General features: G+C 40.0%; 1 protein-coding gene across 1 annotated transcript in view; it reads right to left on the reverse strand.

Moving 5' to 3' along the window:
* Nucleotides 1-26,147, reverse strand: part of lrig1 (leucine-rich repeats and immunoglobulin-like domains 1) — a 40,253-nt gene that overhangs the window by 8,177 nt on the left and 5,929 nt on the right. The window contains exons 2-12 of the mRNA XM_055183777.2: nt 17,088-17,159; nt 14,788-14,862; nt 9,728-9,865; nt 9,307-9,450; nt 7,788-7,931; nt 7,339-7,482; nt 5,518-5,661; nt 2,837-2,917; nt 774-845; nt 326-397; nt 28-191 (exon numbers count right to left, since the gene is read on the reverse strand). Coding sequence (XP_055039752.2) covers nt 28-191; nt 326-397; nt 774-845; nt 2,837-2,917; nt 5,518-5,661; nt 7,339-7,482; nt 7,788-7,931; nt 9,307-9,450; nt 9,728-9,865; nt 14,788-14,862; nt 17,088-17,159 — 1,250 coding nt within the window. The remainder of the gene's footprint in view (nt 1-27; nt 192-325; nt 398-773; nt 846-2,836; nt 2,918-5,517; nt 5,662-7,338; nt 7,483-7,787; nt 7,932-9,306; nt 9,451-9,727; nt 9,866-14,787; nt 14,863-17,087; nt 17,160-26,147) is intronic.

The raw sequence follows: 26,147 nt of genomic DNA on the forward strand, positions 1-26,147 counted from the left end.
GCAAGTATGATATATATCAGTCCTCACCACAAACAAAGCTCTGTGGTGGAGCCTGGTAGATGCTAGTGCCCTTTAAGTTCTCTGGATGAGCACATGTGGCCTGAACGTCAGCCTGCAGCCCTCGCCCCACCAGCCACTCCGGAAACCAGTGCAGCTGGCAGTCGCACAGAAAACTATCACTCTGAATGTGACTGGAAAAGATGGATGGAGAGATCAGCAAAACCAAATTATAGTTGTAATGCATCTGAATCACAGGCGTTATCGAGATCATAACCGCATGAGTGGTTGCGCATGCAAGAAGGAACGAGCGTTTAATGCGACTCACAGGTATCGCAGATTCTTCATCTTGCTGAATGCCTCGGGTTGGATGGAGCGGATGGCGTTTTCCCCCAGGTTCCTGTTGAGAGATTAAACAGAGCCATCAGGCATGACGGAAAGTGGACATGGGAATGTTCACGCACAGCTGTTCCACTTGCATGCAAATCTGGACTTAGTAAAACCTAGTTTTTTACAGGAAAAGCCTAAGTATTGTACATGGAGCTACGGCTGCAGCAGTGCTTAGAATTTCAATTTCTTCTACGAAACTGACCATATGGTCCATAACTCTGTTCCTGTGCAAGTAAAGCTGACTCTAACCAGACAAGAGCAGCTGGCCTTGCAAACCAACTCCGTCCTCTCCTTTTACAAAGACACTATTAAATTGCTAGCAGCCCTCTTAAGGCATCTACTTTTGGCAGCCGCTGTAGGGCCGAATTGGATTTTGGGATACTCACAGGTGCTCCAGAGCCTCCAGGCCCGAGAAGGCTTTCTTGGCCACCGACTTGATCTTGTTTCCAAACAGAGTTCTAGACATACGAGGAGGATGAGAGAGGGTGAGAAAAAAGAAAAGAGAGTACAATTAGTTGGGTTGAAACTGATAAGGAGGGGGATTGTGGAATTGGTAATCCGAACTGTGTAGAGATTAGAAAGAGGGTGAGGAATCGGGGTCCGGCACAGCTCTTCAAAGCTGACTTTTATCTTTATTAGAATTTAATAGCGATGACAGGGTGGAGCCCCGAACCTGAGGTCACATGAAAAGGAGTTTCAGTGGCTGGAGGACACGCAGCTTGTAAAGTAATAAAAGTGGCCTTGTCAAGGATGAAGTTCAAACCCAGAATGAGCTGCTTGCCCCTTGTAGGGGCTAATCCTGCTCACCCTTCACAAGCCACCATACAAAACACACACACACACACACACAGCTTAACAGGCCTTCTGGGATATAAATCTTCCCCCAGGATGACACGATTTCCACCCTTAAGCATGTTGGAGCAAAACAAGCTCTTGATTATTGCGTTACCTGTCTAGAAGTCCCAAATAGGACCGCAAATACTGGCACAATGTATTTTAAAACTGATTTAGGAATCATGGCACTATACAGTGCTGTTATTTCAATTTGGGATAATCCTTCTGGCTTTGGATCAGCAGAAATTGTCCTTCAGTTTTAAGATTCCACATGTGAGGGGCATCTGCACGCTTTTATAAACAAATTAAACTTCCTGACACTTATCACTAAAGTTCCTATTCCGTATTGCAGAAAATACTGATCGGATCAAATGTTAGACTTGAGCTGAGTGGATCATTTTTGCAAAATAAAGGATTTCATTTGGTTGCACTCACTGCATTGATGTGACCTTATGAAAAGCGCTAATAATAGGGAAAATCCATTATGACTAAGCAAAACATACTGTATAACATCTCAGAACCATTTCAAATTTCTTTCCTGATATTTTGCCAACTTTGTTATGAGAATCCAGTGTATTTAATATGTGCCACCCGCAACCACACTGTGTGAATCATCACCAATCAATCCCTAACATACAAAGCCCAGTCCCTGCCATGTCTGTCAGCGGCCTGAAGGTCTAGGGGTGCGCGACAGCATCTGTCATCTCCTGGATGACTAAGACATCACTTCCACTCATCTCCTTCTGCCCACACATAATTTTTGAGACAACCACCCATCCACACGTCACCCTCGGAAATGTCTTGAAATCTGAGCTTCAACGAAAACTCATAATTTAAACACCGAATCACTCAGACCCCCAAATAAAAAGCATTAAAAGAGACGTTAACTGGAACACTCATGCTTAAAGAAACCTGAACAAGCGAGCGAATCATTACGAAACAAAAAGAGGCAGCGTTGCTCTTTTCCATCCTGACCTATAGAAACGCCATTCCATGGTAACAAAACTGCGGAAAACACTTTGATGTCCTGAACGTCAGTCTTTAATTCTCTCTCGCATATTCCCAGGATGGGTGAATAGGCTCTCTGGCAGGGTAACTGGCAGGATTTGGCAGGGTTGTGCATCAACAGGCGGCTTCCGCAGATTTACGAACCTTTGCTCCCGTAACAAAAGGCACAAGGGGGACGTTTGATGTGTGAACGCACCCCCTCCTTTGGCCCCCTCCCATGTTACACCCTCACTGATTCCATCACAACAACCAAGCCAAAACCTCATCTCTTATCAGCCGAGGATGAAAAAGTGTTCGCCCCAGCACTCAAATCCAATTCACCCATGCCTTTATCTCCAAGCACTACTTTCCTTAATCTGCAGTGGGTGAAACTGAGCCTTGTTTATTACATGCTGAGATTTCCTATGGTTCCACATCTAGATGTTGCCTGATGCTACACTGTGGAGGCCAATCAGTGCTTAATATACAGCTATGTGGGAGCATGAACTCAACAAAACCTCTCATCAAAATTTTGTCATTGTTGTACAGGGTTAAGACAGTGTTTGATGCCCAAATACAGATGAAGGAGGAAAGATGATCATAGATACAGGAAAAGACTGATACTCACAGTTTGTTGAGGTTTTCAAGCCCAGCGAAGGCTCCATTGGTGTCTTCTATAGTACCAGAGATGTCATTGTGATCAAGCTCCCTGAAGAAAAAAAAAGAAACAAAGTAGAGATTAAAATTTCTTGTCCATACACCGTTGGTAGACATTAGGCCTGCCTTAGACACCTGGTTAAAAAACAACACTCTTTCTTTCTTGCTGGCCATCACTCTCGCTTACTCTGCCAGCCGAGCACATTCTTTCCTTTGTGAAACGTGTTAAGGAGTGCAGGCTAACGCATGAATAATGCATGAATAACGCATGACAGTTGAAAGCGACTGGCACAAACACAACTCTTTCACACAGAAGCGCACACACTCGCTTTGACAGCCGTTTGAATCAATCACCGCACCAAACAAGTTGGAAGGTAAGGGCATATCCCATAATACAACTCCAGACAAGGCATGGACATGTCCAGACGGTGCATGCGGACTGCGCGTTTTTGAGTATTTAACTTTTGACAGGGATCTCTAAAGAAGATGGATAAGGCCAGCAGAACTAATGTTTACATTTTTCAACCTATGAATGGATTATTTATAGTATCTATTCACATAACATGGAGTAGAAGAAAGTAAAAATTGCACGTCACCTTTAAGACACTTGTCGCATACAATGGTAAACTTTAGTAGCTACTGTAAAACCTAAGATGTGTAAGTATAGTAATCAATCTAATTACACATAATCAAAGTACCGAAGTATTACAATAAGAGTTAGTACTGGCACCTTGACAACTTTTTCTAAGTAGTCGCATTGTTTCAAAAGCATTAAAAAGGACGCCGCAAAGAATAAACGTCTTTTTGAGGTGAGAGGGTGGAGGAAATTTGCCTATTCCCTCTGGGTCCACAATCGGCCCTTGGCTCTTTCTGAAACTTTCTCTCCGTGCCTGGCCTCGCCTGCCAATTTCCTATTCATTCTGGCTGGCTGCTTCTGAATGGACCCTGGCTTGTTAATAACAGTGGGGCCGGAGGGCCCCAGGCCTGACCCCCACCTTCCTGACACAAAGATGGTGCGGATCTGGTCTTTCAGACCAGACCAGGGCTCCTCTCGCCCGGCCAGGAGTGCGCACCAATTAAATCCTCCCCGGCTTCTTTTCAACAGAAGCCCCAGCAAAGCACTAAGGCCATAATTAGATTATAACTGGCACAGAGGAGAGTGAGTGAGCAAAGTAGAAAAAGAGAGAGAGACAGAAAATCAAGTAAGCAAGTAAGATATAAAGGAAGGCTTGAACAAAAGAGAAAAGGAGAAAGAAGCTCTCAGAATCACACTTGACGGGCCCCTTCACCCCCTCACGCTCTGTCCACTGCCAGCAGCACTGAGGGCCGTGTTGTGCCTTGGCTTGTCATTCTACTGTGAAAAAGCCTTCATCTGAGAAAGTAAAGGCAGAATTTTCTCCTTTAGGAAAGCTGAAAGAAAGGGGCAAGAAGTGGCGCTTTAGACTTTGTGTGTGTGTCTCTCTCTTTTGAAGTCAGACTGGAGAGTTGGTCTCCCATAATGCATTTTACTATGCACATTTAGGGAAAAAGAGGCTGCCTCTTCAAGGAGGCCTTGAGCAGGGAGCACATGTGCATCTAACTTTGGTGGGAACCAACGAGGAAACAATGAGGAAAGGTCTGGAAAGAGGGTTCTCACTAAATCAATCAACAGATTTGTCCACGTAAGGTTTAATTGTTTGAGAAACCAGTAAGAGGTGATTTCTGTTTTAACTAGTTTCAAATACGGATTGTACCAAGATGTACCAACTACTACAAATACTAAACCAATAAGTTTGACAATTTTTTCTCTGATTTTAAGCTGAACCCAAAATGTACTTGGGACTCGGAAAAGCTGGACTGTACTATGACTGTATCACAGCCCCAGTACCAACTGAGGAGCTCACATGCAAAAGCAGCTCAAAGCCACCTCTTGTCAAAAATAAGATTATGTGATTAAACGAATGATCTCGGCATAAATTACAAGTTAATCAAATACTTCAAATCCTCTTAATCCCAGCCATTCAGAAATACCGCATTGTTGGCAGAATCCATTAAAGGGGCCATGGCATGAAAATCTGACTTTTTCCATGTTTAAGTGCTATAATTGGGTCCCCAGTGCTTCTATCAACCTAGAAAATGTGAAAAAGATCAACCCAGTAACTTAGTTTTGGTAAACCATTCTGTACAAGCACGTGAAAAAATAGGTCGTTGAAATTTGGCTCTCCTTATGATGTCATAAGAAGCTCTTATTATAATAATACCACCCCTTAATCTGCTCTATCCAACCACAGCACTGCCATTTAGTGCAGAGAAGAGAACAATTGAGTTTTAATTGCAACAAACCACCATCATTGTGATCAGTGTTTGAATTTCATCAGCTCATTTGCATTTTAAAGGACACACCCAAAACGGCAAATTTTTGCACAGAGAACCTACAAAGTGGCAATTTTAACATGATAAATTATTTATGTGGTATTTTGAGCTAAAACTTCACATATGTACTCTGGAGACACCAAAGATTTATTCGACATCTTAAAAAAGTATTCTGCCATGGCCCCTTTAAGATTCAAGACTGCAAGAAAACATGTCAGATGCACTTTAAATGCTCTTAATATGCAACTGTATATAAAATCTTGAAGACTTCAAGTTTTTCTCATAGGTAAAGACACTTACAGTGTGCGCAGTGAGCCAAGACCTCTGAATGCTCCCTCTGTGATTTGACTGATGGAGTTGTGTCCCAAACGCAGAGAGATCAGTTTCACCAACTTGGCAAAACTATTTTCAGACAGTTTTGTCAAGTTATTATAGGACAGGTTCCTGATAAAACAAACAAACAAGAATGACATTTAAAAAAATAATAATTTTCATATTTCATCTTCCTTCTGTCTGTCTTTATAATCTTTCGCAGTTGGCCTTTCCAAAGTCAATATAAAAAGGTAGGTATTGCACTTCATTTTACTACCAGAATCAGATGTGTCAGACTTTTTCTGAAATATTACTTCTACAGCAGTGCACAAAACTTGAAAATGCTTCAATAGCAGTACTATTAATAAGAGATTAAAATACAGAAGCAAACACAGAGTTTTACGTAACTATACATCGCATAAGTGGCCTATCAACGCATCAATCTCATCCTGAATGCTAAAACAGTTGTGTCATAAACATACACTACGTGCAACACTCGGCAGACCACTCAGCTGATAGTCAACAAGCCCTACCAATAAAGCCTTGTTACCCCCACGACAGACAAGAGTGTTAGCTGCAGGAAGACAGACCACAGACAGGAAGGATATGGCATGCTTGAGGGGTCTGCACTGTGTATTCACCCAGATAAGGTCATTTTTCAGGTGGTCACATAATGCCAAGTAGATCTAAATACGGAGCATTACACTGTTTTTCTTCCTAGCATCAGAAGCGAGTAAAAATGAAGTTGAGCGTTTAAGCGTGGGGCAATCCAGTGCATCACTAGGTGATTAAACAGTGCTTATCTATATAAGGCGAATAATGTAGTGTGTTTAGTTCAATGGATGATAGCAGACCATTGCAAATGGACACTTGCGTGTAATGTAAAGGCTGGGTGAGACTAGTGTTTACCAGGTGTCAAATCTGAGAAGCTATGTATCAGAGAAACCCACAAGAGTGTCCATGAAAGCATCAAAAACTTAAAGATTACTTATCATTAAAAGACATGCATACTAAATCATAAGCTGAATATTATTCTAAAATCATATGAGGGATTTTAGCAAATGAGCAGCATACATTTAATGTCTATGTCGACAACTTACGTGTGCTATCACAATATTGAGAGTAATTCCCACAGAAATATAAGTCGAAATATTTCCCAACTAAATAAACGAAACATGCTTATCTTCTACCCATGTCTTTACCACTCGAGTACTTTCCAAAACGAAGATCTAAATATTCAAGACATTTTAACATAAATGTTATACGACTGGTTTGTGAACATCAAATTATTGTAAGTATTAGTGGTCGACCGATATATTGCAGAGGCCAATTTATTAGCCAATTTTTATTATTGGCTTTCCGTTTGGCTAAAAGATTCTCCGGTTGGGTCACGTTAGCGCATTAGCATTGTGTTCCAAGATAAATACACTCGAGCTCACGCAGCGACCAACAGACCATTGGCGCACGACACCAAAGCAACGCGAGAGCAATCTGCTTCATATGCTTTTAAATCACTCCAGCAGCCCTGTGCTACACGCTGACCGGCTCATGCGGTCAAACACACAGCCAGCGTCTAAACAGATGTTGAGATAACTATTCACACTCCCCGACTTGTGTTGTGTGTAACACATGTATTTTAAATATTGGCCTTATATCGGCCACATTGCTTTTTTTATAACGGCATCGGCCACCAAAAAACCCATATCAGTGCACTTCTAAGAAGTATTATCATTGCTTTATTTAAAAGATTATTTATGATTAAAAGAAAGAAGGAAAATGAGACAGAAAAGAGATGCGGTGATGACTCACAGTTCTTTGAGTTTCTCGCAGAAGCCCCAGCCCTCAGGGGTGAAGTTAGTGATGGAGTTGTTGGAGAGGTAGAGCTTAACGAGTGACTCCAGACCGTAGAGAGATCCACTGTTCACCTCATGTAGACTGTTGAAGTCCAGGTGTCTTCACATAACAAAACAAGCAAAGATGTATTACGCTCAATATGATGATTTATTAAAAAAAAAACAGTGCACCCAAAAACTCTGTCTTCCTTTATGCATGTCATTTTCAAACCATATGTGTTTTAAACCATATGTGTGTCGACTGGCCACATTATGACAGATGTCTATGTCACTGCATTTTATAGTCCGTTAAAATAATTATAAATAAAATAATGATAATAAAATAATACATTAATGGCGTTTATAACAGTACATTCCTCTATTCATGTCAGAATGTGGTCGTAATTCACAAAGGTTTGAACTCACAGAACCCTCATTCCTGCCAGACCCCAGAACGCCCCATCTGTCAGCTTGCTGATGTTGTTCCTCTGAAGCTTGAGAACCTCTAAACTGCTCAAACCCTGAAAGGTGAGGCCCTCGATCGAGCGTAACCGGTTCCTGCTCAGATCCCTACAAGTGGACACAAGCAAAAAGTACCAAAAGATCAACAGTCAAACTAATTTAAAGGAACAGTATGTAAGAAATTTATCTCAATTAATCATAAAATGGCCCTGATATATCACTAGACAATAAGAAATCATTTTCATTTCAAATACTTATATCACTGACAACAGTGGTCTGGCCAGGATATTGTCCTTTAAAAAGTGGAGTTGCAGCCCTCAACTGATGTTTATGTTATCATTTTGTGTATTGGCCACCAGTTGTGTGATTGCAGTACCAGTTTTAGCCACAAGTTTTGTGATTGCAATACCAGTTTTGGCCACAATCCTACATACTGTTCCTTTAAGAAATGTAGCCTGTCGGAGACCCGAGTTCGATTCTGTCTCTGAGGTCATTTGATCACACTCCCCTATCTCCACCCAACACTTCCCTGTCTACTCAGTGGTTCTCAAACTGGGGGCAGCGAGATGGTGCCAGAGGGGCCCCAGTTTTATTTTTTATAAAACACATTAATTCTGTGTAATTAAACCTGAAAAATAAGGCAACTAACCAACAGCTCTACTTCGTATAATTTAATATGCTTGGTTTAATCAAAATGTTACGTTTTAGAACGCATGTGTCATAAATTTTCTTAAGGGGGGCCGCAAAGGAATGTACCATACATGAAGGGGACCGCACGTTGCAAAAGTTTGAGAACCACTACTGTCTAAATCAGAGGTGCCCAGGCTTGGTCCTAGAGGGCCGGTGTCCTGCAGAGTTTAGCTCTAACGCTAATCCAACACCTGAAGCAGTTTGGGCATCCCTGGTCTAAATAAAGGCTAAAAAAACAAAAAACATAACTTAATAAAACAGAAATGTAGCCTTAAAAATCTACTGGGCTATAAACATACAACATGTTATCGGTAAACATCAACAGACCAATCAGATCAAATAAAATGTCTCAGCTCACTCTGTGATCTCCGCTATCTAACCAATCCCTCTTTCTCCGACATAGCTGTGGCTTTATGGTTGTTGAAATGCACAGCAGCTGTGTGTGTGTGAGGTTTAATATGAGCTTATGTGCACAGATATTCAGTATCTTATACTCTGTCCACCTACAGAACAAAGCATTGTCTTTTGATGTAAGTCTGTGCAGAATTAAATGCAGATGGTTGCACTAGATGTGCCTAGATCTATATGAAATGAAGACGAAGTCTGGATCTGATCTTGATCAATGATGATCTTCTGAATGTGAGTGCTGACATGACTGATATAAACCCACGTGTAAACACACACAAACTGAATTTATGAAGATATGTGCTTATTCAGTTCTTAGCCATATCATCTCCTACTTTTTACAGCAAATCACATTTAGTGTACACTATACTATATGTAGTGCACTTACAGCTCCGTGAGCTTGGGTAGCTCCAGCCCTTTAACAGGAAGGTGGGTCAGCCGGTTTCGACTCAGTCTGAGGACCTGCAGGCTCCCGGCTAGGTTCCTAAATGCCCCGAATTCTAGCTGAACAATCTTATTACTGGTCAGGTACCTGCCGAGATGAATTATCACAATTCAGATTATGAATGAGTTATAAAAGGTACACTGTAACAAAATGCAGCATTAAACAACTTAATTATCCAAGTCAATTCAACCTACTTTTTTAAGTTCTGACTTGTGATAAGTTGACATAACTTAGAAAAACAAGTTTAACTTTGTTAAGTTAAAGTAACATAAAAAGTTGATATGATATAATTTTTACACTGTATAAAATGCAGGGCAGATCTGATAATGTCTTTCATTTTAACAGAGAAATTAAGATTACTTACAGGTCTTTGATTTGTAAGCCTGGCGGGAAACAGTAGTCTTTTAGCTCCGTGATGTCATTGTTACTCAGATCTAGAGTCTCCAGTACAGAAAGGTTCTGCAACAGGCTCCCCTCCAGTCTATTGATTTTATTATGGTGCCTAAAAGAAGAAAAAAAGGAGCACATCTATTATATCTACATCTATACGCAGCTGTACAAACCTCTACTGATTGTTTAATACGTTTCATGGGACAAATTACATAGAGAATGCACTAATCTATAGTTTACACAGATCAAGTTAAACAAATCCAACATTCGGTCCGGGTGTAAGACTAGATTTGACCGTGATTACCGTAGACTTGTAACACTTAAGTCATGTTATCCCAGCGTTTTTGGTTTATTAGCGTACAGTCAGTGTAACTATGTGAAACCATATGTTGACCCACATATCTGTGCTGATAGGCGGCGGGCTGCTCTAACCACATGAGTCTCTTTTGGAGAGAATGTGTCAATAGGCCTTTGAAGCCAATGGAAGCTTGTTTCCACACACACACACACACACAATATCAGAAGTGCCAAGTGACTGTGGCTTTATGCAGTAACTTGATTTGTCATCACACATGCGTGGATACAAACTCACAGGGCCAGGAATCCCAAACAAAAGCCTAGCGATGGTGACAAATATCAAGTCAGATAAAAGATTCATCTAAACTGGTGCATGTCTGGTAATGCACATATAGGGGAGATTACCTATGGATTAATATACAGTATTATTCTTACCAACTATGCCTCAAAAGCATTGCTTGATGAACCAGGGTTAACAGATTCAATATCTACCATAACATTTAAAGGGGAAGTGTGTATTATTCCTTACATATTAAATAGGAAAAGTATACACATTATACATTGACTTTGCTGAAATAAGTAAATATGTGACTTGTAGACGGCACGTATTCTGCTGAAAATTCAGCAACGGCTTCCTCTCATGGGGGCTTTAGATTTCTGTCCTTGTTACTTGTTTCTTGCTTACTATTTCTCTTCAGAATAGAGGCATGAGAAAGCGACTGACTTGAGTATCACACTTGTTTTTGCCGGTTATGGAATGATTGGCAAGGTCATGGCTCTCTACATCTGGAATTTGCTTTGGGGTCGTTTCACAATAAACCATCTTCTCCACATTCGAGGACAGCTTTAAAAAAAGAAACTTGCAACTAAATAAGAAGTACTTTTAGCCATATGGAAATGGCGTTGTGTAGAATGAAAGCTTGCCGCTCATTAAAATCTGATGTGTAAAGTATGTTTTCCAGATTACTGCCAGACTTATTGCACATAGCAAACTTGACATTTTCAGTCCTAACTGAGAACTTTCCAGCACCTGTGCTGGGATCAACGCAAGCACGGCCCAAACAGACAGGCCCATACAGTAAAGACAAGTCGGCTCTGGAACAACAAAGCTTTCTTATTCCGATTTCCAATTCGGCGTAAATCTCACAGTAAACACGCGGTCCTTTGAGACCAAGTGGGGATTTCTGCTCTGCTTGTCTGCTGGCAGGTGTTCTGTGGGAGCCCGGGAGAGCAGCGAGGCCTTTCCCAGTGAAAATGGGACCCGGCTGACACGCAGATGATCTTGGGGTTGACCGTTTAACTGGAATTCTGGGTGGGAATTTTGTGAAGGGGGGAAAGAGGAACGGAAAGACAGAAGAAAGGATGAGCGTGCGAGGAAGAAAGACGGAAGGAACGAGGGAACGAATAGGAGGGGGTGCCCCCACTGTCCCACCTGAATAAACAGACAGAGGGTATGGATGAGGACGAGCGCTGTGCTCACGAAACTACAGGATGTTCCTGTGACTAGCAGAGCACTGAGATTCCACTGAATAGCAGGTCAGCAGCTGGTGACCTTCACCAGGCAAAAAAAACTTGCTGACGTTAACAAGAAAAGCGGCCCACTCATATGCTGTCCGTCCTGGGCCTGAATCCATGAAATGCCTTAAAGTGGTTCTGCAGGGATCTGTTCAGATAGAGAAGCAGACCTGCTCTACTTGATCCAACATTAATCCTGAAACAACAAGGTATTGGGTTTGAACTTGAGGTGCAAAGGGTGGCTTCCAGAACTACAACGGGATCAGAGACTTCAACGTTGTTGAGGGAATTGTTGTTGTGAGAATGTGGAAATGATTGTCTGACAGTTAATCCAACCAAAGCAACACTGCACAGAGGATGGAAGAACAATTGGATGAACGTCCGTGTGCGTACATCGGATTTCAATTGTCAAGCTGCAAAAGTTTTTACCCGGTTAAAGGGACACTCCGCTTTTTTAACAAATTCTCATTTTTCAGCTCCCCTAGAGTTACATTTTTGATTTTTAAAGTTTTGGAATCCATTCAGCTGATGTCCTCTGGCACTACCACTTTTCGCATAGTTTAGCACAATCCATTGAATCTGATTAAACGATTTAGCATCACGCTCAAAAGTAACCGAAGAGTTTCAATATATTTTTCCTATTTAAAACTTGACTCTTCTCTAGTTACACCGTGTACTAAGGCCGATGGAAAATTAAAAGTTGCGATTTTCTAGGCAGATAAGCCTAGGAACTATACTCTCATTCTGGCGTAATTATCAAGGACTTTGCTGCCGTAACATGGCTGCAGGAGGCGCAATGATATTACGCAGTGCCCGAAAATAGTCCCCTGCTATTGAAAGTTACTAAGGGGACTATTTTCGGCTGCTACGTAATATCATTGCGCCCTAAAAGTTTGGTTTAACTTTATGAAAGAGATATTTCTTTCAGACTTTAGCTTAGCCACTAGTCAGACCATTAAACAGAGACCGGAAGTTACGTTTCACCCAGACGCGTAACCGCAACAATGCACTTGCGTCCGATGAAACCGTCTATAAAGGTACATTTATATTGCCTTTGCAGTAAAGAGTGAGATCATGTCTCACAGTACACTGTAAATCCAAGATAGATCAAACTAAAGAAAAGATCAAAATCAGCAGAATGGCTACCCTACTGTTAAAACACTTAACTAGAGAGAGAGAGAGAGAGAGACTACTGTTTAACTACTGTAGTGAATTCTCTGTGGCTCTCTCAGATGAAATGGAGCATTGAGGAGTTTGGTGACAGACGCTGCAGTATTTTAGTGCTGGCTCTGTGGCTGTATCACAGGGGTCCGCTGTCCGACAGCATTCCAGCTGGTGAACTCACAGGAGAGGAATTTTAGAGTGCACGGAGGCTTTCCGAACAAGAGCCACGAGCATGAGAGGGGTCAGGTGTTCCTCACAGGTGGAAAACCGAGACCTCTTCTCCTTTTTGTGACTACCCGTCCCGGACAGTCATATCTGTAACCGCTGATTTTGTCCTGACCATAGACTGTGAAAATATGGACATAGTGTCTGTGACGTCACCTGTAGGTTTGTAAGGAGCTTTTTTTAAAGCCAATAGTAGGTGGTCCCTGCCGTCGCCATCTTGGCGTCACCGCGCATCACTCAACGGATAACTGAAAATGGGTAAAGAGGTGAGACGTGGCTGAAGCTGAGGTGGCTGGTTGCTGAAACCATGCCTGCCTAGCTCGTCACTAGTGACAGCAGTGGCAGTTCACCCATCACTCAAGTAGCCACGCCCTTAATTATGCAGAACTTTAAGGCTTAATATAATTTAAACAGATGAGTTACAAAAAAATCACCCACTCACAGTTGTCATGAAGGGCAAAATTAGCTATATAGACCAAAAACACTTTTCGTACCAGGCTGTGAACACATTATTTTCTACTGTAAAGTTGAGCATTTTTACATGGGGGTCTATGGGTATTGACTCCCTTTTGGAGCCAGCCAATGAATTGCAAGTCACTTCCGCATTGGCTTCATCAGAGAGATCAGAAGGTTGTCCCTCTGTCCTGACCCCTTCCGATTAACCCCTCCCAAATTTTTAAAGTCAATCGTTTGATTGACAGCTACAGCTGGGCGTTCTACCACATTCAGCTGCATGGCTCAAAAAAGATGCACCCTTCCCAGTATGAGTTGGCCTTTCATAGCAACAGGCCTCGAACCAAGGCCAAAAAAAGAAGCACCCTTCCCTTTGGGCCTGCATTCCCTGATCATCACCCTCACCCCAACCTTTCCCAATATTCTCAAAGAACAGTTCCCCCGCAGTTCCCTCTTTAGGGTAAATGTTAAATGATTTCTCATTTGTAAATTTTTTAAAAAGCTTAAGAGTTTTTTTCTTTCTTTAAGATCTTGATAAACTGTAAATCAATGAGGTCACACCATGACAGCAGAACTGCCCACAATACAGACACTGATCGCTTTATCGGCTCAAACCAATGACACATTTGGTAGTGGAGATATATTACAGATGGGAACATGATCCATGCGGAAGGCACATTATTGCTGGGATATCAGTCAGTGTGAAGGAGATAAAAGCAAAGTGGTGCTCCGAAACAGGGTACTGATAGATCCACAGAACTGCTCAGATTGAACATGATTTGTAAAATTTAAAACCACAAGTCTGTCTAAGGCTTTATGTAATATTAATGTATAAATCTGATATGTTGTCATTTAGCTGTGAAAGTCAATTTCTGTGAAGATACTAAACCTGTGCACCTGGATGCACAAAAAGGTTTTGGGATCACCACCAAGAAACAAACACGCAAACACGTGTGATCGTACCAAATAAGGCAGTAATTCTGCAGGGTAATGCTAGTAAAGGCAATCCCACAAGTTTGAGTTCCACAACTATAGCCAGACACACAAAACATCGTGTGGGAATTTACAGGCATCGTGTGATAATGTATCATGATACACACACTACAGTTATTTATACACACTGGTATAAACAAAGACACTGTAATAAACAGCAGTATGTTAAAAATTAAGAGTAAAAATCAATAGGCTATCTGATAAGTACATCCACATTAAACATGGATTTAAAGAAAAAGCATGATTTTTCCTATAATTGATTGACGTATTTTTTGTTGTTGTTGAAATTGAATCTTTTCTTAATGAAAACTTGAGTGTCTCATGAAGACAAAGTGCAACCTCAGCATCAGATCATAACAGAACAAAATACATTGATGTGTCACTTACAAGAAGAGTATTACGATGGTTGGTGCAGCATCTCCAAATGAAGGAATAGATGTCAGCTCATTGTGATCAAGCCTCCTGTCAATCAAACAACAGGACAAACTTCAGGTTACTTGTGGCTTTGTGTCATTTATCTTTTAAATTCTAGATAGAAATTAGTATATAGTCAATATTTCTTTTAGCAAGGCTTCCCAAACTGAGGTTCAGGTAGGATGTTCGTAAGTTGATGAAAAAACATTGATAAATTACAATTATATCATAAAATGTAAATTATTTTATTTAGAATTAAAACTGCCGATATATAAAATATATATTTTATTTGTTTAATCTGCATGTCATGTGGCCATTACATAACACACTACCCTATATGAGAAAAAGGCAAAATGGACAGATTTTACGTTTTACGTTTTTACCAGATGAAAGTCCAATAACAGTTAATAATAACAATTGACCTATAGCTAAGCCACACCCCCAAACGCGATGAGCCAATAACAGTGCACATAGCTCACCAAATACACTCGGACATTCTCTGCTTACACGTCCATTAAAATGCATTGCAGTTAGTCAGTTTTCATTCGTTTTTATATGTTTTTTCTTGTTATTTTAAGTTAAAAATGGTCAAACGGTGTGCATGGGGTACATGCAACTCAGAAACTAGGTATCCGGAGAGGTTGGGCAACGTTGTGTATTTTTTACCCTTTCCCAAGCCACATTTCTACCGAGATAATGCTAAGTGTCTGCTCTGGATTAAGTTATGCGGTAGACCACAACACTAACTAAACGTGGATAAATTAAACAAGCATGTCTGATCATCTGATCTAAGCGAAGTCAACAATGTATTTGAACGTTATCTTTAACATCTCTAACGTAACGCTAGCCTAACATTAGAAAACATTAGCGTTAGCTTCAAGCTGCGTTGTACATCATGCCACTTGGCTTCATTAACTTATCTGTAAATAACAGAGATAACAAATGTTATTTGTAAGCGCAATGTTGTGCTGAATGATTCGTTTAAATACTGTAGCACCAAACTAACGGACAGGTACTCTTGGTAAAGATGGTAAAAAGGCTTGTCCTGGAAACGTATGCAACTTAGACCGGTACATATTTAATTTGATCATGATGGCAACTAGATGCAGTTTATCACGTTTACACAGTGACCTGAGCTTTTCATCGACCTTCTCAACCATAAAATTATTAATATAACCCTCCAATGCATAGTTAAGGCCTTTTGGTGACTTTGAGATGATATATAGTCTTTCTGTCTCCTAAAAATCCTCAATTGCCTCCTGTGAAATGTCTCCTACTGTGACAGCTGCCATAGCACCCATCACCGAATGTTGATTGTTTGTCCGGGTGAGTGGAGGAGGCGTGGCTTAGCCATAGGTCAATAGCTATGTAAAATACCACTAATAAAAACCCTAAAAGTTAACCATACAAAAGTGCTATTTAATTATTAAAACGTTTACATAAAAACCTCAAGGGGTACAAGTAAATAATTTAGGTCAAGGGGGTTCGGCTGACAAAAGCTTGAAAACCCCTGCTTTATATCAACTAATGCAAAAATTTTTATGGTAACAGTAAACTTCCAAAGACATGAAAATGATCCAACATTTAACACCTATACTAAAAAGAATAAATTATACAACAAATACATTGAACTTAAATATACATAACAAATATGTATATTAAATAAATATATATAACCAGATGGCCAGCGAGAGCGAGTGGGAGCAAGAAAGAGAGATAGTCCTTCTGGCTAAGGGCCAGACACAGTCCCTCGATGTATTAAATATTTACAGCGCAGGTTAGTGGCTGGTGTCAGGTGATGATGAAAGGCGCTTATAATAGCAAACCTCTTTATTCCCAATCTCCGCCACTTTCAGGACAATACCCACTAACAAAACTACTTAAGTGTCCAATAGAAACGCTTTAAAATGATTTATGACCAATTGTGGGTAATGGCTGAAATTAACATTACCATTTAATTTACTTCGTTCAATTGCCTCTCTCCTTAGGGCTTTAGCTGTGAGGCGGCTTTTTATTTGACAATTTTACAACACTTCTACACATAAACATACTGTTTTTGTGCTGATATTAGACCTGATGTATAAAGACACGTGAGCTGAAGTTTTCGAAAAACAAACACTATAAAGTCTGAGAAGGCCAGAGACGTCCTGGAACTTTCTGTTACAGTCGAAGAGAAGTTGCTAGCCTGCTAATGGACTTCATTAAACATGGACAGATTAACAGCTGATGTTGGACAGATCTAGCTTTTGGGAACACTGTGCCGTTCTACTCACACTTCTCGGAGGTTGGCCAGATTGGAGAGGATGTCCATATCGACTGCCGCCAGCTTGTTGTGGCTCAGATTTCTGAGAGAAAGACAGAAGGAGGGGGGATGATGGAGAAAAAAAGAGAGAGATTTATTAAAACACTTTAGTCAGGTGTTCAGTTTAAAAGCAGTTATGTGAAAACTATCATATTTCTTTCTAGTCCCCCCAATTCTCTCCCCTTTCTATATATCTAATGTACCAGCACCAGGTTTCACCAGCACACTAGGCAGTGAACTAACAGTCTATCAGTCGGGTCCATTGCCAAAACATGCCATATCGACACCTACGATCCATAAATCAGTGACATCAACAGTTCTCCCATCTTTATTTCACAGCGGTTAAAGCAAGCACTTGTCCAAAGGACTTGAGTGTTGGCTCTCCCTGATGAAATGTCAAAAATTGATGGCACAGTGATCTGTACGCTCATGTAAGCTATGCATTTTATTTTTTTCGGCATGTACAGATTTTCTTTTGGTAGACAGAATTATGGTTTGTTATTAGTATCTACTATACGTGTACCGTGTCCCTGAACTTTCAGTTCTTCCTTATTTATACTAAATGAACATGTACAAATAAATAGTAATCTTTATAGAGTCAACTTTTCTGCAGTACATTAAACACTAAAATGCTTGACTGGTGCATTCATAAACAGATGTATGATATTTATAACCAAAACTAAATCTGTCGTGCACTCTTCAGGCTTCATACTTACACAAATTGTGTTACAGAGACACACCCAAGTTATTCATGGTGTTAACTGCCCTAATCAATCGCTCACCTGCACTTGTAAAAGAAACAATTGGATCATTGTCTTTTTTCGGAGCGGATCTTGACAGTTTTGTGGGGCTACAGCCGGTTGTAAAAAGACTAAATTGCCTAACACATTATATAACGTGTCTGTTTCACACCCAGAGCTGTCAGGCGCAAACACTGAAGTCGTAGGTATGCAACCTTGAGACAGAGCAGACCCGGTCTACAGTCAACATTTAGTTATATAACTTCTCTGTCCGGGTCTGGAACAAATGTACCAAATGTGTATCATTAAAGCAACCATTTAACACCAAAAAAAATGTGTCAAATGACTCATTATGCAGATATAATAGTTTACACACACACACACACACATAAGCAATAGAGTTTAATATCTTACTACTGTCGCTACCAGCTACAAACCTTTTAAAAAACTATTTAATGTATTACCTTGTGGTTTAAACAGGATAAAATGTCGCAATGCTTCTGTGGCTTTTGTGTGTGTGTGTTCATAGATAATGACACAGGGTGAGATACCCTGAAGGAAATCGTCTGACAGGGGTGAACACTACAAAATTGCAGTCCTGTAACACTAGCAAATTACCTAATTATACCAAAGCAAAGTGAAAAATTGCAGGCTTTCTTAAATCGAGACTCGCCAGGAGGCATGAATACTGCGAGGAAACCGTGTACGTCGTGTACAACACCAGTCGCTAATCTCCTTTAGCCGTTTCTAACAACCTACAAATTGCAGAAAGCGATCGTAATGAAACCGGCACAGCAGCTTTATCTTCCCACACGAGTCACGACACAAGAGTGTCTTCGCACGTTGATGACTGACTGATGTTCATATCAGTTTTCACTAAAGAAAGCTCAAAATGACACTGACTAACACTACACTGTCATTAATCAGAATGTCACACATCCTGAGAATACGCTTCTGAAATGATCCAAAACCGCAAACTTGATTGAAGATGAGTTTTTAACTACTGTGACACAAAGGATATTATTCAAATATATTTACTAGGGCAGCAAGATATACGGGAATGACGGAAGGGGGGATCGTAAATGTGCATGTCGCAATACACGCATATCAATGGTTTGCAATAACAATGATTTTAAAACTTCAAAGAGTTATGCAGTCACAATTTTAGGTCAATGCAGATAGCAGAGAGACTGGTAAGACAGATGGGGGCTGGTTACACCTGGTCTTAAGATTAGATCAGAAATGGACTAAATACAGGTTTAAACGGGGTGTAAAACACTTTGAGCTCGACCACATTCAGAGGCAGTCGAAAACGCATTAGACCGGACTGCTTTTGTGGTGTTGAATGTGTTCAAGCAGCCACAAAAGACGGCCTATTTTCCACCTATTGATCTGATGTGTGATGTACCAAGCACAATGTTTTTACATCGGTCCTGACTTCTAGTACGAACCCACCGTGTTCATTCACGGTCTTTATACTTTCATCGATTAAGAAAATACGAAAGCCTCTTATATTTTTGTTTTATTTTGCGAGCATATGAAAGTTGCACAAGCTTATTTTTAACAATTGCTCTGAAATATTTGAAAAAGCCCTTACATATGCACATAATAAACATTGTCCACCATGTTTAAAAACAACACAAGCAGTGGTACAGTGGCATAATATTAGTGAACGTCATTTTTTAACAACTCGCCTATAGACGGTTTCAGGAGTAACAACATAAACACGCAGCTTTCGTGGTCATCACGTAACTTCCGGTAAAATCTGCGAAGAATAATTAACAACAAAGTCATTTTAAAGTAGTTTATTTATATAACAAGCAAAATAAACAACATGTAGATTACATAGGAACCAAAAAAAACATTTGTTATTTTCGACGAGATATTTGTTTAAGAGTTCCGTTTCAGCAACTAGTCATATCATTAAATAAACAGAAACGAGAAGTAAAGTTCGGACCAGACGCTTATCGAGTCAACGCACATGCGCCCGATGAAAACGGTCTATAGGCCATCCTGTCGAAGTGATTAAAGTAGACAAAAGAGACCCATTAAAACATCAGGTGTGAATGTGTCTCTCTCATCCACTTTGACCAAAACGCATCTTAATACCAGGGCCATAGAATGCTGCATTCGTTTTCCAGAAAGAACATAAAACATGCATGTTGTTATATATTTTTAAGTTTATTTTATTATTATACAAATCGATTATACAAACATAAAGCATTATTGTACTGCATATCATATATATCGCACAATTCAATAAGTTACTGCATATCGCATTTCCCTTAAATATCGCGCAGCCCTAATATTTATGTATTCAATTGCGCAGCAAAATTACAAAGCAAAGAAGAGAGTGAAATTAATTAGCAACCTTATTGTGACAGGGCTCGACATTAAGGCTTGTCCGCTTGTCCGGGACAAGTGGATTTTTTGAAGGACAAGTATAAGAGAAAATTAGTTGTCCGACTGGACAAGTTAAATTTCAAACAATGTTACTTCACGTTATGTGCCATTAACGACAGAGTAGAACGCGCAGCGCAAACACCGAGCGGAATATTGAACAGAGAGCGTGGCGCGCCGACACACACACTCGTTTACATGTTACTGTCATTGTTACTAAACAAGCTGCGCGCATTAAACCTGATCGATGAACACGGAGGGGCGGGAGTCGTGGGTCGCATGGAGTGTAGTGGAGAGTGATTTTCTTCAGGCTCCGGTGTGAATATAACTGGCAGGCACTTCAATCGCGTTTTCATCACTGTGTGTCAAAAAAGCCGATTTAAGTCCGTATTTTTCTCTTCTAAAGTTCGGTAAAAACACATAATGGGCTTAAAAATCTTGTTTAAGAATCTGTTATAATGAGAATCTTTCTTCCAGCGCGCCTATATGTATATGCACTGCGCGACAGCTGATTGAATCTGACAGTTCGTCACTGTACATTAAAAATGCCACACAAACATTACAGCGTAAATGCTAGGTTTAAGATTAATTTTATATATAACAGATAATCTGGATACATTTATCCTAATAAGTTTTTTAAAAACATGGTAATGTTTTAATGTTTTGCTTTAGTGTTTTAATGTCAGACAATCATTGAAATGTGGGAAAAATGAAGAGAAAGGCAGCAGATATAGCATCATTCTTCAGAAAGAGTAACAAGAAGCACCCAACTGAATCTTAGTAAAATACATTTCAGTGGCCTACAAAATCCACATAATTTTCTGGTCTAGTTTTTTGAGGAGATATAAATCCTGGTTTCAAAGTAAATTTTAAAAGTTTTATTTGATTAAATGGTTAAAAAAACATGAGGTTGAATTATGACTATAAATTGTATGTTAATCTCAATTCATTTGAATTAAAATTAAATTATGGTATTAATTGTATGTTATACAGTATTCTGATTAACACACCTATAATACTTAAACGTATTTTAAGGTTAAATGATAGAGATTTTATGTGCCACCAGAGTAACTGCTGGCCCCTGCCTGGCCACCCCTATGAAAAATCCTTTGCTCCGCCACTGATTAACAAAACACAAAAAATACATTATATTATAAATTTTACCCGGACAAGTGACTTTTGTGCATGGACAAGTGAAACACAAATTTACTTGTCCGAAAGACAAGTTCCTCAAAAAGTTAATGTCAAGCCCTGTGTGAACACATTTAAGGTAACAATCTAAATGTTCAAGTATTTACTGATAAGCAATTCCACAATTGAATGGATTTACATGATAGGTGTTTGCTGCTAATAGCGCTGTCAAATTCTAATGATAGAGGCCAATTGAAAGGCAGGTTTTACTGCTATATGACCATTCAGACACAACACCCAGTGTCAGTTGTTTATTTTTTTCTTAACACAATTTGAGTGTCTATAGCTATATTCACGACGAGAACCAGTTAATCTATACACAAATTATTCTTCACACAAGTTGAGGAAGGACAATTTGGCATCTTCAGTTCACCTAACCTCCATGTCTTTGGACTGTGGGAGGAAACTGAGTATCCAGAGAAAACCCACGCTGATAGAAGAGCATGCAAACTTCAGTCAGTGTCAGAAGACCAAGCTTGCCTCATGGGGATTTCATAATGTTTAGATTCAAAACTAAGCTTTTCTTAACCATGCAAAAGGAAATGGGCGTTAATGTAATCTCAGTGTTTTACCCTGAGCAACTCCACTCCTCTTTATCTTATCAGATAAAGACCAACTTTCACGCCTGCAGGCTGACCTCTGGGGTATAAATCACATGGTCGTTGGAACTGTACGGCATGTTTAACCAGCAATAAAGTTTTCAAGTTAAACTGATATGAATTAATCGTTTCGTTGTTCTTTGTAGAATTGAATGAAGGGGACCTATATTTTAGCCTAGTTTTTCCACAAACTACAGTTTTTTGGCAAAGTATGGGTTAAAATACTTTATTGCGAGTAAGAAAGTGGAAGATTTCTTTAACATTCCCAAGCATTTTATGGTAGGAGATATGGCAATGTTCAGATGAGGTAAAAAAGTGCCTCAACAAAGCTAACTGACCTTCATCTCTTTGGTCTAATGCCGGCTATGATTTAAATCAACAACGCACTGGTCTGTTGAACTAAAAAACATTTTTCAGCACAGCGTACTGCTGGCCGACTGGACCCTTAAAGAAAACCAGAAACACATACTTGGATCGCTGGAAGACATCTAGGTGGTGCAGTTAAAATTCCCTTTAAGGAAAAGTGAGCGAAATGTTCTACATTTACGCATTTGGCAGACGCTTTTATCTAAAGCGACTTACATTGCATTCAAGCTAAACATTGATTTATCAGTATGTGTGTTCCATGAGATTGAACCATGACCTTTCCGTTGCCAACAAAGTGAGCTACGGAACATTCAACGCTGCGTTGTCTTTTTCAAACAGTATTAACAAGGCTTCAGATCTGCAGAACAATATATTTTTTTAAATTTTTAAGTACCTAAAAAGTATATTTATAAATATTATGCATAATAAATTTTTAGGTTCACCATTTACTGTAATAGAGTGCCGCAGTGAAAACCTGAAAGCAAGTTAGCATTTTAGCACTTCGGTTCCATCGTCCCAAAGTCAATGGTTTTTATAGTTAAAGTCCTTAAATAAGATCTTGGGTTAACATAAACCCAAGATGTTTTCACGTTTTATTCTATGATATACAATTTATCACTGCTTGACAAACTTTTTGAAGCTTTTACGTGTCTTTAAAAGAGCGGTTGCTAACATGGCACTACAGACTTTGTCGTGACTTTAAACATTATCATGAATGAATCTCAAAACAACGCAACATGGGCACAATTCCCAACAAAGATATATATATACAGAGTATTTCCTTAACAGGGAACCTGTTTTAAAAAGTGTTTAATAAAGTTTGAAAGAGCTGTCCGATGCTTGGTGGTAATGACCTTGATATCGAGAGACCATGGTGTAGTTCGCTTAAAGACTAAGGTTAGCTTTATATTTCTAGTAAATGCATTTAGACTTCAAAAGTGTGTTTATCTGTGAAGATTATCTTGTTGGGCAAAACTCGCAAGTGTCAAACTTTTGTTAAACAAAGAGCTTTGTCTACAAGTCTACAATCTATTCAACCAGTGTGTATAGCCATGTAGTTGAGCTGGCGAAAAAAATCGTCTGCGATTCTCATGCGTGTCTCATTAGTAAAGCCGGTTCGGTGATTAGTAGTAAACCGCTATCACCTGCTTTCAGATGGAGCTGCATTTACTGCACAGAGCCGTATTTCACCGAAAGCTAGGCAAAATCGCATTCATAATCGTGGAAGATCGTCTTCGATTATGAACGCGATTTTGCCTAGCTTCTTGGAGAAATACAGCTCTGTGTAATATATTCTGCTCCATCTGAAAGCAGGTGATGACGATTTACTACTAATCACCGAACCGGCTTTACTGATGAGACACGCATGAGAATCGCAGCCGATTTCTTTGCCAGCTCTACCATGTAGTAGACAATTATTCCTTCAAACCTAACAGCACTCACGCAGGAGAGTAAAAACTCAAACTCTATCAGCCGTTGATGTCCATCTTCTCCATTAAACCCCAAGGCAAAAGACCAACAGCTTCCTATGTCAGGAAACCAGTGCGAAAGAACATTCACACCTAACAGAGGTCAAAGTCATTTAGGAAACGACCAATCAGAGAGGTGGGAAAAGGATTTAGTAATATAAATACAAGAGCCGGCACTGAACTGAGAATGTATTGAGTATAGCTCGGAGTGAAAATATTCTCCATTTATTAAATTGAATTTGTTCATTTAATTTAATCTACTATGAAGACATTTCGTCATTGAAAAAAAATTTAAACAACACGGAGTATTTAATTTTTTTACATCAAACAGACCTCAGATATGATGGTCAAAGCAATGGTGTACAAAACACTAAAATTATCAAAATCATCTTTAAAAATAGCAACAACAAAAAAACACTTTGTAATATAGATGTTCTTTTTATCCCCTCATGGATTGGCAGAGAGGCGACCTTTATCTAACTTTATCTTTATCTCTGCTAAGCGTAGTGTGAACTTCGGTCTTTGAAAGTGTGAAATGATGTCAATGATAGCACTTTATGATGCAGCTGGAAGACAGAAGCGTCTTTTAATGCACACCATTTCAAAGGGCCATAAACTAGTCAAAGAGTAACTCCTCTACCACGGCACAAAGCGAAAAAGAGAGCAAGAGACCAGACAGAAAGACACTTGCTTCGCTAAAGGCGAACAGCTTGTGCCTCTTTCTCTCTCTGTTTCCTGCAATAAAGACCATTTACAGCCCGGCAACACCGCTGATAGCAAAGCCAGGAGCTTTTTGCAGACAGTCTAAACAAAGCAAAGAAAGCGAGCAAGACTATCGAATCTAGAATTAAAGATTGCAGAGAGATAAAGATCACTGGGAAATGAATGCTAAGTGACCGAAAAGAAAATACACGAAAATACAGCGCCCTCCATGAGTATTGGAACAGCAATGATAAAAAAAATTGCTCTGTTGTTTCCTCAGAAATCGATAAGCAAAAGGACGCCATGAGCCACAACCAAAGTAATGTAGGCAGCAGCCAAGAGTCTAACAAACAGAGAACACTTGATTACATGCACATTTGTTTAAGTGCATTGCCTAAATTTTTAATCGTACAATAAAACGCGGCCTCAAGACCCAGGTGTTGACTAAGGAGTATAAATATGTCTTACGCACAGACCACCTCTTGACACACCGTTCCAGAAAACTTCAAAGCGAACAGAACAAAAGATCAGTAGATTGCCCTGTCATACTGTTTATTATCTTAGCAGAAAGGAAACTGGAATAATTGTGCCGCTAGTTTAGCCGGAAATGTCAAGATTGGTCAGTAGCACATTCATCATATACAGTATAAAGTATGTCAGAAATGTACATTTGTAAGACTGCGCACACGCAAGCAAAGTTCATAGACATGATTATGGGATTCATACATGCCTGCATTCAGCTCTATTATATATTCATATAAAGGTTATAGAGTAAACTACATTATGTGTTTGTGTGTGTGTATAAACCGGTGTAAGCAGACACATACCGTCATGTATGTATGTGCAGCGGTTACAGGAGTAGCTCTATAGTAATTGTAAGTATGCTGTGCTTTTGGTCTCCACACCAAATGTGCTTGGGGTGCGCTGTAAGGCCCAATTCTCTCACCCCTCCCCTTTTCCTTCACTCTTATGTCTTTTCCAGATCTCCAAACTCTTACCAGATGTACAGAATTCACAGATGAGTCATCCATCACTCTGTAGACACTTATACAAGGGAGGGGAGAGGAGGAGGTGCTCGAATGTGTCTGATCCTGTTGGAATTTCGATTCTGGTCATATCGTGGCTGCCTGTCCCCCAACTGAGATAACGTTAACGGTACATTCACACGGGGCGAAAGCGTTAACGCTTGACGGAAGGCTTGTCTGAAGCGTGCCCAACAGCCAATCACAGAGGCCGCAACACATGCTCCTGTCTTGCATAAACGTAATTGGCTGGTTCACACTAGGTTATTTGCATAAGGCAATCTGATTGGCTGATGCACACGTTGGCGCTTGAAAAGTTGTGAAATGTTTAATTTCTGCTGCAAGCAACGGCAGTGACACGACATTGACGGATCCACAATTCAGTTTGGCAACGCATGATGTCAACTATTAAAAGTAATTGAGAAGCGGTAGCGCTTACGCCCCGTGTGAATGTACCATAAGAGTCTAAATTATTATTGTAATGCTGCGTTCAGACTAGCCGCGGTAGAGGCGTGAAGCGCAAGTGATTTCAATGTTAAGTC

This window comes from Misgurnus anguillicaudatus, chromosome 14 (genome assembly GCF_027580225.2).
Source record: "Misgurnus anguillicaudatus chromosome 14, ASM2758022v2, whole genome shotgun sequence".
Classification (NCBI taxonomy): domain Eukaryota; kingdom Metazoa; phylum Chordata; class Actinopteri; order Cypriniformes; family Cobitidae; genus Misgurnus; species Misgurnus anguillicaudatus.